Raw genomic sequence first — 16,326 nt, 5'->3', positions numbered from 1 at the left:
CGATAAATGATACACTGAATCTCAAGTGCATCAACATTAGGTCATATTTCTGAGAAGAAACCTATAGATAATCAATGTTTAAAAACAGTTGTGGTTGCCCAACAATATTCCTTTAAAAAAAAAAAAGATTGCAATAGTGACAGGGGTTTTCAAGAAATGAAGGAAGCTTTTGCAACTCGGGAGTCCCTCACAATGTAATATTTGTTAAGAATAAGAAAGCTCCTTTAAATTGAGTATGTTGAAATCATATAATTCTAGGGATGACAGGTTAATATTTCACTGAGAATTACACAGTTAGTTCAATCCCAACATTGGTTTCGATAGATGGGATTATAAAATGTACAGGTACTTCAGGACTGGAAGCAAAAGAGCATTTTAGGGCAGCTTAATAAAAGTATTAAGTTTTACAATCCCACGATAGAATTAATCTTGGACTACCTGTTAGTTTGGGCACTGCCCAAGATAAGTGCTTAATTGGGGTCTACGACATCAATATACCCACACTCGAACGTGCATTGCATCACCAGAAATAGTTTCACTTAAATTTAAACAAACCACACAGCAGTACAGAAACACAAAATGCACTATTAAAATGCTGATCTGCATGACAAAAGCGCAGCGAAAAGAAATTATTTTACCGGCAGTAACAACAATCTGTCAGAGTTGCATTCATCATCTTTACCCAGAAGTACTTTTCTAAGGACATGGCCACAAAATGTCCACGTCAGTACTCTGGGTTCATTCAAGTCCATGCACGGGGATTAGAAGTCGTCGTACAAGCACAAAACAAACTGGAGGAAGATATTTTCAGTGCCCGGGTCACAAAGAAGAAAGTACAATGTGGCAAGTCATGCAAGGGATGGAGAGATGATGCAGTTAGCCAAGTTTACATTTAAAAGCATTTGAGGAAAAGCAAGATAGGACACAGAATGTTTTTTTGTTCTTCACGGACCTGGATACAATTACTGTACACAAAAATACAGCTTCTTACTGGAGAAGTTTATACCATCAATATAATTTCTGTTTTAAAATTAGGACAACAAATTTAAAAACAGGAAGTTACTGTTAATACATTTACAGAAAAGAGAAACCCAGCTTCTTTTTAAACTGAACTCAGGCTCACTCCAAATCTCTAAAAACAGATCATGAAAGTAAACTGGGGGGGGACGCTGTAGTTTAGACATATTTGCATTTCGTACAAGAGCAGGGAACTTTGCAGCAAAACCGCAGCCAGCCGAATGTAACTGTGCCTATGTGCTGACAAGCAATTCCGTAATAGTGATCAGACTCCACCAGGAGACATGCTGCTGTCACAAATGTTGCTCATGAAGATGACCCAGAAAGAATGGATTCATCTGCTGCTGTACATCACCTGCAGCACCAGCCCTCTGCTGCACAGCAATCCTGGGTGCTTGGGAGTCTCAGCTGGCAGTACTCCCTGTGCCAAAAATCCAATCCATGGAACACAATTAGCCTGCTGATTGATCAATACGGAGCCACCCAATCACAAAGTAGTCAATAAGGGTTTGGAAGAGTAATATTTCCCTTATTGTGAAATATCCCCCAAAACTACTGTATTCGATACAAGAACTTCGTTTTAGGGTATGTCCAATTAATCATAGTGCTCGTGCTGACTTGCACCGAGAATTATTACTTTCATTTTCATACAGCTCTTTATATACAGCAACTGTACCTTGTATTGGAATTTACTCATAGGTAACTGTAGTCATGTTTTTTATATTTGCTCTTACTGGGAAATCATTCTCATCCATTTATCACATTTACTATGTGTTCTTACTATACTTTACCCATAAGCAAATATTTACTGTAAATTATAACTGTTCTTAGTCAAGCTTTCTCTTTCCTTACTCTTATTGTATTCTTTATTTTGCTCTTGCTTGATTGATCTTATTGTATTCTAATAACTGCTCTTATCTGTATTGTGATATTCTGTAAGGTGATATTTCATAATGCAATACTTTGCACTGTGATACTTTGTAGCAAATTGTATGTCACCCTGGTTAAGGGCGTCTGCTAATTAATTAATGAATAAATAAATAAACAAATACATACATAAATAATGTAGATGTTACGCTACAGTATGTCACCACTAACTGCTAAGACAACACACAAAGTTGTGAAACGTGACCCCCATGTGGTTTATAAAAGCTACCCGATACTGGCTATTGCAGGACAGGAGAGTTGATAAGCCACCACAGTGAATGTGACAGGTCAGCCACAAGCGGCAAAACTGAGAGACAGCATCTGCAGCACGAAAACCAACACACAAACCAACACACACACACACACAGTAGATAAAGGAAACAGACAGACTGGAGGGAGTGTACTGTAATTACTGTTACTAACGTATGTAAATTACTCAGGCACAGCCCCAGTCGAATATACCCTGCAGTAACAGACTAGCCTACTGCTTACAGACCCAAGTTTGTTTGATACATTACGAGGCTTCTGTAGCTTGACACTATTAGATTTAAGATTTTTTTTTAATGATTAAAACTATTACTGCAGTAATATAGGACAGTTATGAAGTCACTACAATGCCTCTGCTATCATGTTATCGCTGTTTACAGTATTCCTGCTGATGTGCTGGGGGTCCCATTTTGCACTCGGTAGATTCTGAAAGGGCTGCAATTAAAATAATCATGCCTTCACCCACAGCTTTGACATCAAGACATTTTAATAGCACCTCTTCTGCTCTAACAGCACATGAACATATACAATAATAGTGAAATAAACATACTGCACTTAGAAGGAGAAGGCAAGTAATCAATAACCACAGTGCAAGAGAAAAAAAAAAAAAAACTTCAATCAGATCAGGGTAAAAACCTGCAGGATTTTAACATGTTCTATTTCTATGAATACTGAAAGTCTTCCCGTCTAAAGTAAAAGGCTGTGATACTGCAGACTAATTTCTTTGAATTCAAGAAAACCAAAAAAACTCACCCATTCTCTTAAGAACATTAATAATTCAAGATAATGCACTAGTAATGCATTATGCATGCATAGGAAAGAAATGAAGAGAGCTCAGGAACTCAAGTCAAATGCATATTACCAGGTATAATACCAATGCTTTTATACTAGATTTATATTCTGAAGTAGTGCAGTACATGGCTTAAACTGTTTCATTACCTTGTTTTTTTTTTTTTAAACTAGACCCCCAGCCCCATTCTGTACTGATGATTTCTGTACCAATCATTCTAACCGATGTCCCAATTAAGTAAGATGAGAGCAACAGAAAAGCAAGTGATGGTTTCCTGCATGCTCCTGCCCTCCAGCTACAGTAATGCGCAGTAAAGTACTGAAACAACCTTTTAAACTGTGTTTGGTGTACAGCACACCTTTACAACTTTGAACAACTGCTTGAACTGCATACTCATCTGTTAGCACACACAAAGATTGAGAAATTATATTACTTTACATGAAGAAAAAAAAAGTGCCTATTTGGTGGTGGTTTAATTGTGGAGTAATATGCAAGCGGTGCTAGGATTTGACCAGCAAACTTGTTTCATGTGTGAACTGATTCTATTCCAGGCCTCCAGAGGGGAAAGGCATTGCACCAGGAAACAAAGAAAGTGAAGATTGGAAAAGATCTCTAGCGCAAGCCTTATTCCCGGCTTTAGTGGACCTCTTTAACGAGCCCACAACTGGCCTGCCTGGCATTACTGTGCACCTTTAGTGTCCGTTTCTCCTCCCTCAGCAGATTCTGGAATTGAAATCCAGCGCCAGTCTAGACTGCATGCCAGGATGTAATGGAGTTCAAGATGAGATCAGACCGGATTGAGCTCACCATTAAAATTGAGTTATAGCAGCCTGCAGTGCAGAGCAGCCAGCAGACACTGCAGATAACTGCATTCAAAGCAGCAGTCGCATTAATCTAAATACCGTATTGCTGTACCGTCACAGTGCCAGTCTGTACTTCAAAAGGAAATTCACCAATATAGCATTCCCTTCGAAAAGACAGTGAAAAAAACTTTACATTCATCCAGTACCTGAGATGGTTCTGTTTGTAAAGTGAATTATCCCACAGGTATAATTTTTCCAGAGCAAGTGGTCCAAAAACTCCCATTACCAACTCTGCATTTCTGCTGACTGCTATCGCGCTGACAGCACAATGTGGTATTTCAAAGAGCAAGGGGGAATTGGGGTTTAAAAAAATAATAAAAAGATGACTGCAACCATGTCAGAACCTTCTATATAGAAACGAGCTAGAATCAAGTATTCTTAAACGGTTGTGTCTCTGTGGCTTTCTAGGCTGCAAGCGCAATAAAGGGTCACCAACACTAAAAACAGCTCATCAACTGAGGTCTCTAATTAGAGAGCGTCACGTTGTTCTCATCATGAACTCTAATAATGAGAGCGAATTATACACTTTGTACTACTGATTTAGGTATTACAAACCACTTTGCTGTAAGAGTGCTTAAACATTATTAAAATGGCATGTTTAAGCCTGTACTGTTAATTTAATTTCTATTTTCACTTTCACTGCTGTTACCCCATGTTTCAGACACTGAAATTACTTCTAATTGCTGCATAGGCTGATGAGGTGAATAAAGTAGAGGGGTCTCCGGAGGAAAGAAATGAGCTAAAGAAATGACTAGAAATTAAATTATGTTCCACCTTTGTTATGTTCCTGCACAACCCATAATTGTAGAACTCTGTAGGCAAAAACTGTCTCAACCCAATAACTGAATGCTAACTAATTAAACCCACTTCACTTGAACACTATTTAACACAATTTGTGCTACATTTAAACAGAACACCGATCTCAGCTGATTGCATTTTACCCTTTCTCTGTGTACTTTTTACATCACATTGTTCATCCCTCAATGTGTAGGTCTGTCATCACTCATGGATTTTTTTTCGTGTGACACACAATGAACCATCACATATCCTCTATTAAATTTATTCTTAATCTGTCAGCACACAGTGTATTGAGGTGACAGGAAATGACTTGAGTTAGGATGATACACCTAACAGGATGGCTGCATGAATCTCTTTGTTATTGCACTGCAGAGCCATGCACGAGGTGGTAGATAGACAGCCTATACATGAAAGGCTCAGGAACACAATTGAAATAGCTGCTCAAAATCCACAACGGAAAAGGCTTGGACTATCTGAAAGCTTGTGTCCCAATTTACTCTATTTGCTAAACATATCTACCTTCAAAGCATGGCGTTAGGTAACCAACAACAATGAGTTTAATTTATCACAGTAGCGCTCTGAACAGAACAATGGGTTTCATTCAGAAGCTTTTGTTTCTGCAAGCTGTTCTTAAGTTTCATTTTAAAACTATAATAAAAACTTGCTTTTAAAACACAATAGGTTGATCTGGAATAAATTTTAAAAGTCTTCATGACACATTTCCTTAGCAAAAGACTTGCACATAGTGCAGTTGTGTCACTCATGACACCACAAAAAAAAAAAAAAAAAAAAAAAAAAAAAAAAAAAACACACAGGACCTGCGATTTTCCATGACAGCATCTGATATAGAGGGAAACAACATGCTTTGTAGAGGTCATTCCATCCCATCATCATTGTGCAGCAGGGCTCCTGAGTAGTGTTAATGCACCGATACAACGTTATGCACGCTAGTTAAAACAAAACCAAAAATGCTGTGAATCCACAGCTTGGCTTGAAACTAACACTAGCCATGCATTCAGTGCTGGGTTTCAAAACTAACCTCAAATCAGTACATTATTGAAATGATCAGGAGCCAGGAGTTTGCTTTAAGTATATTTCCCCCTCCTTTATAGCTGTAGGAACAACTGTTAGGAAACCTGTAGACTCAGGTGTGACTTATTCATGTTGTGCTGGCACCTGAAGCACATGACTGGGTGCAGAGTTAGTGCCAGTTGCAAACCCTGCCATAGAGCATGTGCCCACAGTATAGTAACTGCTTGGGCAAATCAACTCACTGCAATGCACTGGGGGCAAGAAGTGCATTGTGCAGACAATTCTAAATCACACCAAGTACAGCATGACTATTTCAAAGCTGAAGGAACATTACTGCAAAACAAAAAAAAACTAAATACTAACAGTAGTTATTAACTAACCTGTTATTTTATCATGGCTAGGATCTGTATTTTAATTTCTTACATTTCGTGGGGGGTGCTGTGAAAAAATCCTACGTAGAAAAGCACTGAAAATAAATAAGTAATAACTCTTTCTGAGATTTAGAAATTAAGACTTTTGTCTTTCAAATGGATTTATTTCCAATCAAGAGGCCTCCTCTTCACCCCACATAAATGAAATAATTTCCACTGGAGCTGCCCTGGTTTTTAAATAACTACCATTCCAGTTGTCTTGCTCCATGGTGACTAGACAAAGACTGCACGTTCTGACTTTGCACAAGACAGCCAGACAGGTAATCACAAGCTGCAACTGCCCGAGAGGCTTGACGAGCGTTATTAAATCCTACATTAAGCCAGGTTTCATGTATTTAAGTAGAAGGTGATGGTATTTAAAAGTTTGCAGTTAACCAAAGTCCAGGGTTAGACATGTTACCAATTTAGAACGTCCACATATTTTTAGGCTCAGCTCACCACTGCCACCCCTACACTGACTTGGGAGGGGCGAAGATGAACACATGCTGTCCTCCGAAGCGTGTGCAGTCAGCTGCCTGCTTCTTTACACACTGCAGACTCACCATGCAGCCACCTCAGAGCTACAGCGCTGGAGGACAACAAAGCTCTGGGCAGCTTACAGGCAAGCCCGCAGGCGCCCAGCCAGACAACAGGGGTTGCTGGTGCAAGGTGAAATTGAGACAATGGAATAGCCTGGATTTGAACCGGTGACGTCCAGGCTATAGGGTGCATCCTGCACTCCACGTGGAGCGCCTTTACCAGATGCACCACTCGGGAGCCCCGTTGACACGTCTTCTACCTCAAACTCGTAATTATGGATTCTTTTAAATACTACACAAACTAAAAAGTCAATACATATACATTTCAAATAATGATAACAAAACGTGGGGTACACTATGGACATCATGTGCTTTTAGTATTGCTGATGACAGTTCAGATAAATATTTGCATCAACAGAAGGGCCGAAGCCCAAAACAATTGTTTTCCGTTACTATTTGAGACTACTCCAGAATTAATCAATTAGTTAATGATGTATACAGTAGATGGGGCCCCCAAGGAAAAGCATGTAAGGTCTTGCGATTCTTGAACTGTTGTGCATTTTGGAGAGCCACTTGAGGCAGACATCTAGCAGAAGGTCTAAAGCAGGTCTTGGCCTATTGTTTTAGGTTGTGTTTACAACTGCTGTCACAACCCAGAAGAGCTCCTACATTCCCAAGTTGCACAAACAGTTTCTCTTCCTGTTTTATCTTGTTGCTATGCTGGTTATGTTGCAAAACTAGATGGGTATTTTAATATATTATTTTGTGCTTCGTCCTCAATTATTACAAACCTTTTTCTTCCCTATAAAATTAGGGATGTGACTTTTTGTAAATGTCAGACAGCCCCACTTGTCATACCCAGTTTTTTTTAATTAATTTCCAGAGAACCCTGCTGACACCCTATCCACTTTCCCAATGATGCTCCTCTCATGAGGAACTTTCACATACGATCTTGCTCATTTATTTATTTTTATCAACAGATGCAAAAAAAAAAAAAAATCAGTGTGCAGCAATATTGAACAAAGAACTAGGCCTGCAACCCAAGCTGTGAAATGTCCCTTTTGCTTCCTGAGTCGTCTGCACCAATTCTGATTGTGTTGCAAAGATTTAAGTGCAGAGCAAACAGGAAGGTAGGAGGTAAAGCTCAGTAAGGCATGCAACAGCCCTGTCAAAAACAAATGAAATGGACAGCAATCAATGACATGTTTTAGGGGGATAGGGTCACATTGAAACATTACCACTGAACTAAACGCTGCTGCTTGATGGAACAGATAATTAAACAGCACTGGATTTAACACAGTGCAATCGTGTGTTATAACACAAGCAGTACGATGTAAAAGCTCAACCGAGAGGAAACACACTTGGGTAAAAACCACAGAGACTATTCTAAAGCAAAGATGTTTAAACACAGTTGAACAGATGCTTCAAAAATGAGTACGAATCAGTATGTGGGAGAAACCTGTGATTCAGTTTGACTCCCCTAGAAGGTCCACCCCTTTTACTGCATAGCAGCTATACTGCACTCTTAACACTGGCTTCACATAATAATTTTAGCAGTAATGCGACTATTTTGCCTAAAGTAACTTGCTAACATGGTGGAAGACTAGTTGCCAATAGGGGTCCGGGAAGCCAGATGTTTCAAGGGTACAGCTAGATGATGTCCTTAGACTACTTCAATGTCGTGGTCTAGGTATAAAACCCCTTCTCAATTTAAAACCTGAAAAATCTGGGACTTAAAAAGGGCAAGTTTAGCAACCTTTCCCCATCAATGACAATGCTTTTCAATAGGCCCTTTCTTTGACCTGGGCAACCTAAAAAGACAGCATATAAAATATAGGTTCGAGGCACCCCCCCCCCCTAAATATTATCCAAATATTATCTTCCCAGTCAGATATTTCAAACATGTTACTGTACATCTCAATGCGGTCATTTATTTTATCAATTGAAATGTAAAGGGATCTTAGACGACTACATGAAATACAGATTGTTGGGCTAGTCTTTGAATAGTACCCACAAACAGTAGTGGCAAAGGCTTTGGCATGTTGAAGATAAAAATGGAGGAAATTAGTGGGCATTTTTACAAAGCATTCCTGTATTTTTAATTTTCAGTTCTGCATGACTAAATGTAACTTTTAATGCCAATTGCTGTTCTGAGCATTACTACTGTAGCTAGGTCTGCTCTATCATGATCATTTATGGGTTTCCAGAGATACATGATATTACTTGGTAATTAGAACAGTGATCTGCCACTGCAATTCGCTGTTGAAGGGCTGTAAAGTACTCATTGTTTTTAACTATGTGAACAGTAGTTATACACATTTTAAAATGTGTAGACTTCAAAATATAAATGCATGCATAATGGCTCTCTCAGTCCACAATCAAACAGCCAAATCTGAGCACTGAGAGATTCTCCCACTTCTGATAACCACTGCAGAAAGTCTTCAAATGTGGCTAGCAAGACCGAAGCCTGATCTACTGTATCACAGCTTGAATTTCTCCACTGCTGCATGGTACCCAAAGGGTGTAGCTACTGGATGATGAGATCACAGCATGTTGTATCCTGGTCACGTTTCAGTTCTACACACTCGAATGCCTATTCAAACACTCCAGTCACAGTGGGTGCATGGGCGTGTTTGACATGATGCTGCAGCTGCTTTTACAAAATGAACATATTTTCCTTGATTATGTCTGGAACCCTCCCTCATACCGCACCGGAACTGAAAGGCTCCTGATCATTTAAAACTACGGATCCTACAAGCCAGCCAGCAAATTGGAAAAAAAAAACCCAAAAAACAAAAAAAACTCATTATATAATTGTAACACATAAAATGATTAAATCACTGAAAGGGTTTCTCACTGGGTACATGCCTGCGTAATAACTGCATTCAGCAGAATTTAAAAGTAACACAGTTTCCATTTTTTTCCTTTAGAGTGTCAGACAGTGGAATGTTCTTTTATTCTGGGAAGTATCTTTATTAAATTCTTTTTGACAAAGAAGACACTCTGTTTAGTAATGGGGTCCTGCTTGAGTCCAGCTGAACAGCAGGGTGTGACCCAGGATAAAAGCTAAAAGGCACGTGCCCTTGAGGTCAGTAACTGGCTCTCCTCTCAATATTCACGAACACCCACCCACATCCGAAAGCCTTTTGTTAAAGATGTAGCTGGCTCCAGCAAGAATCTGTCATCCTCGTCTTTTGGGGTTTAACAATTGATTGCACCCCCCCACCCCCCACAAAGACCCCAGAGGGACTGAAATAAGATGATCAGAGAGTGGAATGGTTTTGCAAAACTGAATGCCTTTGGGATTCAGTGGGTGATGTGAAAAAACTGTATTTTAGAGCTAACCAAATGTTAAGTGAGCTGGGAATCTGGTCTGTTTTAACCAAGTTCATGAAAATCATGATTTGTGTGCGGCACAAAAAAACATTACAGATTTTTTGAGAATGCCCCCTGTCTACACAGACCCTTCCAAATACGAGAAAGAAATATATTATATATATATATATATAAACACTGCAGTATGAAAAGCAAAGAATATTAAAACTAAACAGCACCAACATTCAGAAAAATTGTGAATTATATTACACTGGAAATCCCCTCTGCAAAAAACAGCCATTGCACTGCGGCTGCATCAGAATACTATATTGCTGCACCTAGACTCTCAGTGAGTTACACACCACAGGAGAACAAGTGTAACAACTAAAAACAAGCTGTGTGGTTTTGCAGCTTCTTATGGCGTATCCTAAGGTGCTGTAATTAACCTTGTCTGTGAGGAAGATGTAGATAAAGCTTGTGTAATAACAGGATTGCAAGAGAACTCATATCCCTATTACAGTCTGTTTCTAAGAAACTGCAACCTATGAGGATGGGTGGGAGGGAGACAGAATCCCACAACTGCTGTATGAAAGGAAAATACGAGTTCCACAACGAAATTAAAATCAAAAGAGAATATTGACTTTTTTTATTATTTATTGATTAAGCAGGTCTGTCAAGAGATCAACTGAGTAAATTACTGACTGCACTCTCCTTTTGCTGGCAGATGGTACTGTAGAACAAAACCAGTTTTGTCAGGCTTGCTGAGATAACGCAGGCTACAGGATGGGTCCTGTATAACTGCTGTTACGCTTCTGTAAAACAGCTGCTGTTTGTGGATGGAGTTGGCTATATAAATTAAAAAAGACAAGCTTAAAAGGCTGAAATCGACCCAAACTCACCAGTATTGTACATGAGCAAGAGCCAGAAGTCATTGCAATACTTACTTTGTCAATTACAATAAACGGGGAAATACTGAAATCTAAAAGAATATCATTACTCACACTACTGCCCTTAGCCATGCAAGGCATGTTCAGTTACAGGCAAGCCTTCAATATCTAACATTTAACCTGTTATTTCAAACAAGCAAAAACACTTCTCTTTGTCAAGTTCTTGTTCAGCTTTTGGTCATACACCCGGATGCATGTATCACTTTTAACAATATCAGGGGTAAAAACAATACCATCTCACTTCCAGTCACCACAAGCTAAACAACCTCCCAGACAACACTGCACTGATGGCAGCAGCTCAACACAGGACACACCCTACAGCTTTAAGGTGTCTCTGAAGTCACGCTAGGCTCAAAAGCCTACATCTGTGTGCCCAGTACCCAGGGATTCTGCATTTGACAAGTCAGGTTGCCTGTCTGTTTTTTATGGGTATATCAAATAGAATGCAATGTGCAGAAAGTCATTATAACTCATGGTACACACAACAGAGCTATAACAATATACATATATATTTTTTTTAAATCAATGATAAAATGATCAAATCAACTCTGTGAGCACAATATTTTCTATCGGTTACACATATTATAAGACACAGGTCCTCTCAATAAAACCTTGTCAATAACAATCCAATCAGTTTCAGATTACAAAAGAGCCCTAGATAATGTGGAAAACCTAGTGGGGGAAGGGAGGGTCTTGTATTCTAAAACAGCTGTTAAAACCCATCACAGACTGTAGCTCTTTTCTACTGTGGCTCGTGGACACTAATACAGATCAATAGTTTGTGCTCGTTCAAATTCCCTTGCTACAACACCCTGCTGAAGCAACCCCCATTTCTTTGTGTCCGCCTCACAGTATGTGGATGGAACCCTTTAAGTGACTTTGCCCCAGTGCGATGTAACTCCCAACCAGTTTATTTAAAATCAAGATAAGACCTTTTAATAATTACCAGGCTGACTTGCTCTTAACTGTTAAGTGCCCCTACACACAGGCACATGCCTTATCAAAACATCCCAACTTGGTCTAATGTTCAATCACCAGCTCCCCTCTTTTAGAAGAAGCAGTTCGTCTGGTGTAACAGCAGGCAAGGTTGTACAGGGAGGACTGTATAAATGGTGGTATTCTGACAGACGTTTAGAGAGTAAAGCTTTACATATTGATTATATTAATACAATCTAGGACTCTGGTTTTCCAGGTGTGTTTGAAAAGCTCTCTCGGGACTGCTGGAGCTGGCTAAAACATAAGGCAACCCAGCTTTCTTTATCAATCAACGTCCATAAAGTCATGGATAAGAATAATACACCCAGTGGAATTTGATCTCGCTGTAATCGCCCAACCAGCACTGAATCATAAACACTTCAACTTGGGATAGAATTCAGGGGTGTTCTGAATAAGAATCGACAGCTTCTAGGTAGTTTTATTTATGCATTTATTTATTATTATTTTATTATTATTTATTATTATTATTATTATTATTATTATTATTATTATTATTTTTATTACTATTATTATTAAACAAATGACACAATCTGAACTGAAGGGGCCAAATGTATAACAAAATAACTAACTTTTTACACGTTGTTCCACCACAGTGCTGAATTTAGAAAATACTAGAAGAAACTTAATTTCAAAACACCAACTTCTTTTTAGTATTTCAATTTGAAATTGTTGCAACAATATAAAACAGCCAACACATACACAAGAGGGGAATTAAAATAGGTGTGGAGAATAGTATGGTTTGTCTGAAATCAAATACTGGTCTGTATGTGTTAACGTACTGGCGACCGCTCATTAAGAACAGTGTAGGTGTTAAATATTGCTGGTGTTTCTGTGATATTGAAGGAACTGCACACCATGGCTGTGCGAACGTGTCTACACAATGAAAGATGAGGCTGAAATGAAAAATTTAAAAAGCGACCATCAAAACTAGAAGTCTTACAATATCAATACAATTACAATATCTTAACACTCCATTCTTCAATTTAAAGTGGATTCACAGGAACACCAATTACCCCCTGTCACCAAAGCGTACAAAAAAGGGTAAGGGCAGCTGAATATAAATCGTAAAGCGAGACTCCCTCTCCCCAGATCTGTGTGATTCAGGGTAACACAACACAAACATGCTTCACACACACAATAATAATAATAATAATAATAATAATCGTACACAATTCAACTGCAAGAAAGATATTCATTAAAAAAAGAGATACGGGATGTTAATTTCATCAAATATGAAAACAGAAAAAAACACCAAATACCTTCAGCACGTCCCCACGTTTAAAACTCAGTTCATCGTCCGCAGTGGCTTTAAAATCGTACTTGGCAACGGCTTCCATGCTGGTTATATTATATAGTGGCTGTCCTTCCAGTGCCGGGCCGATACTGTCTGTTGTCGGCGTGGTATCGGGGTTCTGCTGATGGGTTAAATTAAAAAGCAGCCAGCCTGTGCTGTCCTGGGAACGATATATCACTCCGAGTCTCTCCTCCCGGCTGGGACTCGCAGCTCCGCGTTTACTTCACTCGCATACAGATCGCTGTCCCTGTAAACGAAAACAAAAGAAGAAGTTCTCTTTATAAGCCCTGGTTATTAATAATTAACTAACTATCAATCTACTGGTTTTTGTTTTAGTGTTTGGTGGAGCCGCGCCCCGAGCAACACTGAAAATTACAGTCGCGTCCCAAAAGAGGAAGGAAACGATCCGCGTGACAGCTCACTGAACCAATCACGACTCGGCTCTGTCTCGTACAGCCGCTTCGGGGGCAGGCACTGGAAAGACAACCAATGAGTAACAGGGGAATTCTCATCCAGCCAATTAGGGCACGGCGCAGTCACAGCCATCCAATAAGACAAGGAGCAGACTAGCGATTATTTAGGAAACCAATCCCTATCGAGTACCTTGTGATCCCCTCTTGCCCGTCCAGTCCACAGCTACCGTGTCCAAACCAAAGGCAAAACGAAACATCTCTGTCCATAACGCAAGTGCACTTGCAATACTGAGGCAGACAGAGTAGCGCAACAAAGTACACGATGATTGCATTGCAGCTATAACAATTTCTCATAAAAAAATATCTTGAATTAAAATCTAACAGTACCCAAATACTAAAATAAAAAATAGAAAAAAGATACGAGGCTACTGTTGACTCAATATATTGTATCCGAACCCCTTAATAAAAGTGACACGGCTTTATTGGACATGTCACTTGCAAACGTCTCCTGCGGTTCTCAAGGGGCTGGACCATAGCAAGGAATAATTTGTGGACGGTTCTTTCAAGAAGGCAGTGTCATTGTGGCTTGACTTAATTAGGCACTGCAATTTAGACTGGATCCAGGCTTCAGCTTACTTACACAGGCACACTGCAGGTTTCATGTGTGGTCGGCTTTTGTTTTCTCTATGGCATTTCAGAAAGTCTGTGTCCCCTACAACTGCTAAACAAGTGCTCGGGAGCGTAAACAAAGAGGCAATGGAAACCAGGTGGTTAAAACACATAGAAGGCTATTGGCATACTGCGCCGTGGAAGCAAATAATTGTATTGTAAACCAGAGATATCAGAGCCTGCTGCTTCTGTAACTTCAGCTTTCAAAACACAATCCACAAAGAGAAACAAAACGCACATGTACCACCTTCATACACAGTACCCTTTAACACTCCCCGAGGGAATTCTGGATCGGTTCTACCGCAGCCCGCCATTCGGTGATCGGAAGACCATCAAGCTTGCGTCAGTTACTTCAAACTGAAGTAGCCTTTTTGCTTTTCTGGACGTATAAACCCTAAACACCACTTGAAATAAATAAATAAATAAATAACCATCTGAAAACGCAAGTCTTTTTTTAAACATTTATTTGTGTATTTCGACGAGCAGTACCTTCACAATACAGTCCCATGAGAATATATTTTCCAAACCCTCGCTGCCAACAAAATGCATGTTTATATAACAGGTGGGGCAAAATGTCAGGTCCCAGCAAAGCCGGTACTAGTCAGTTTGTCTTAGCCGTGTATATATATATATATATATATATATATATATATATATATATATATATATGATATAGATATATATATATATAATATCGCAGATAGTAAAGCTATCTATAGTAAAGCTTTAAATGTGACCGGATGCCTAGCGCTGAGGAAAGCTGGCTCCCAATCGCTTCGTGATGTTTTTCTACACTGCCAGCCCATCACACGATGGCACGACTCGACCAGCAGTAGCAGCTGTTTTGTTTGTTTATTTTTTTAAGAGCCTTGACTGGTCCAATACTGACAGCTTGTTGTCCTAACCGAGTAGCTAAACAAACACCACAGACCCACTGTGGATGATAACGTGTACGTTACATTAATGTGTGCGTCAATGGCCAATGTGTCAACCAAAATATTATACTTCTTCAACACCAGCTGCGTAAAATGAACTGTCTGAACGACGCTTCCAGTACGCGATTCTGCTGCGAATTCACTACACGACAAGACGAGCTAGTTCCTTATTTTACCTTTCACCAATCTCTTACTTCTCCCATATGCATTGCCAGTTTACTCATACATATATATATATATATAATATAATAACACCACACACACCATATATATATATATATATCATATATATATATATATATATATATATATATATATATATATATATATATATATATATATATACACACACACAATACACACCATATATATATATATATATATATATATATATATATATATATATATATATATATATATATATATATATATCGCGATACTGCTCTGTAGCCAATGCTCTGTATCTCAGCCAGGCCTCTGATGGTAAAAATAGTGAAAGCACTTTTTTAATTTTTTAAATTTTTTAATCAAAACTCACCCTCGGCCTTTCTGGGTGAACTCAACTCAGTGGGTGGTCAAACGTACTTACTGTTCCAGGAAAAAAAAACAAAAAAAACAGAAATGTATTTGATATATTAGTATTTACTTATTTATTTAAAAAAAACAAACAAAAAAAAACTAAAATTCTATGTTTATTTCCGCTTTCCACCAGAAACTGACAACAGCGTCTCTCTTCCCTGGGATAAGATCTCGCGAAACTTGACTGCAGATCTGCGGGAATAAAAAAAAGCCCCCGCCCCGTTATTACATAACCACGCCCGCTTCTGTGGTGACCCGCCCTTTATTTACACTTTTCGACCAACAGGACACGCCTCCTTTAACGTTTCGGTATTACATTACAGCATTATAAACACGCCCCCTCCCAAAAAGCCACACCCTGATATATTGTGTGAAAGTGTAGTGACGTAATTAAGCGACGTTGTCATTTTCTGGAGCATTTTTAACGCCATCTACCTCTTATATTAATTTTTTTTTTTTTAAGTGTTAAATGTTAAGTCTAAATGTGATGAATCAAATAACGTAAATACAGCTTGTTAATGGGTTAAGCCACGGA

General features: G+C 39.0%; 1 protein-coding gene across 3 annotated transcripts in view; it reads right to left on the bottom strand.

The window, feature by feature from the left end:
- LOC121295867 (growth factor receptor-bound protein 2-like) overlaps positions 1 to 15,972 on the bottom strand; it is a 28,118-nt gene extending 12,146 nt beyond the window's left edge. The window contains exons 1-2 of one of the 3 annotated variants that reach the window (XM_041220980.1): positions 15,751 to 15,972; positions 13,161 to 13,442 (exon numbers count right to left, since the gene is read on the bottom strand). In XM_041220980.1, coding sequence (XP_041076914.1) covers positions 13,161 to 13,238 — 78 coding nt within the window. In that variant the 5' untranslated portion in view covers positions 13,239 to 13,442; positions 15,751 to 15,972. Of the gene's footprint in view, positions 1 to 13,160; positions 13,601 to 15,750 lie in introns of those variants that run through there. The other 2 variants (XM_041220983.1, XM_041220982.1) reach the window with 2 other exon arrangements.
- Between the last annotated feature and the right edge of the window lie 354 nt (positions 15,973 to 16,326).

This window comes from Polyodon spathula, chromosome 20, assembly GCF_017654505.1.
Source record: "Polyodon spathula isolate WHYD16114869_AA chromosome 20, ASM1765450v1, whole genome shotgun sequence".
Lineage (NCBI taxonomy): Eukaryota > Metazoa > Chordata > Actinopteri > Acipenseriformes > Polyodontidae > Polyodon > Polyodon spathula.
The sequence above is the reverse complement of the archived record's forward strand: the minus strand, read 5'-3'. Positions and strand labels throughout refer to the sequence as shown.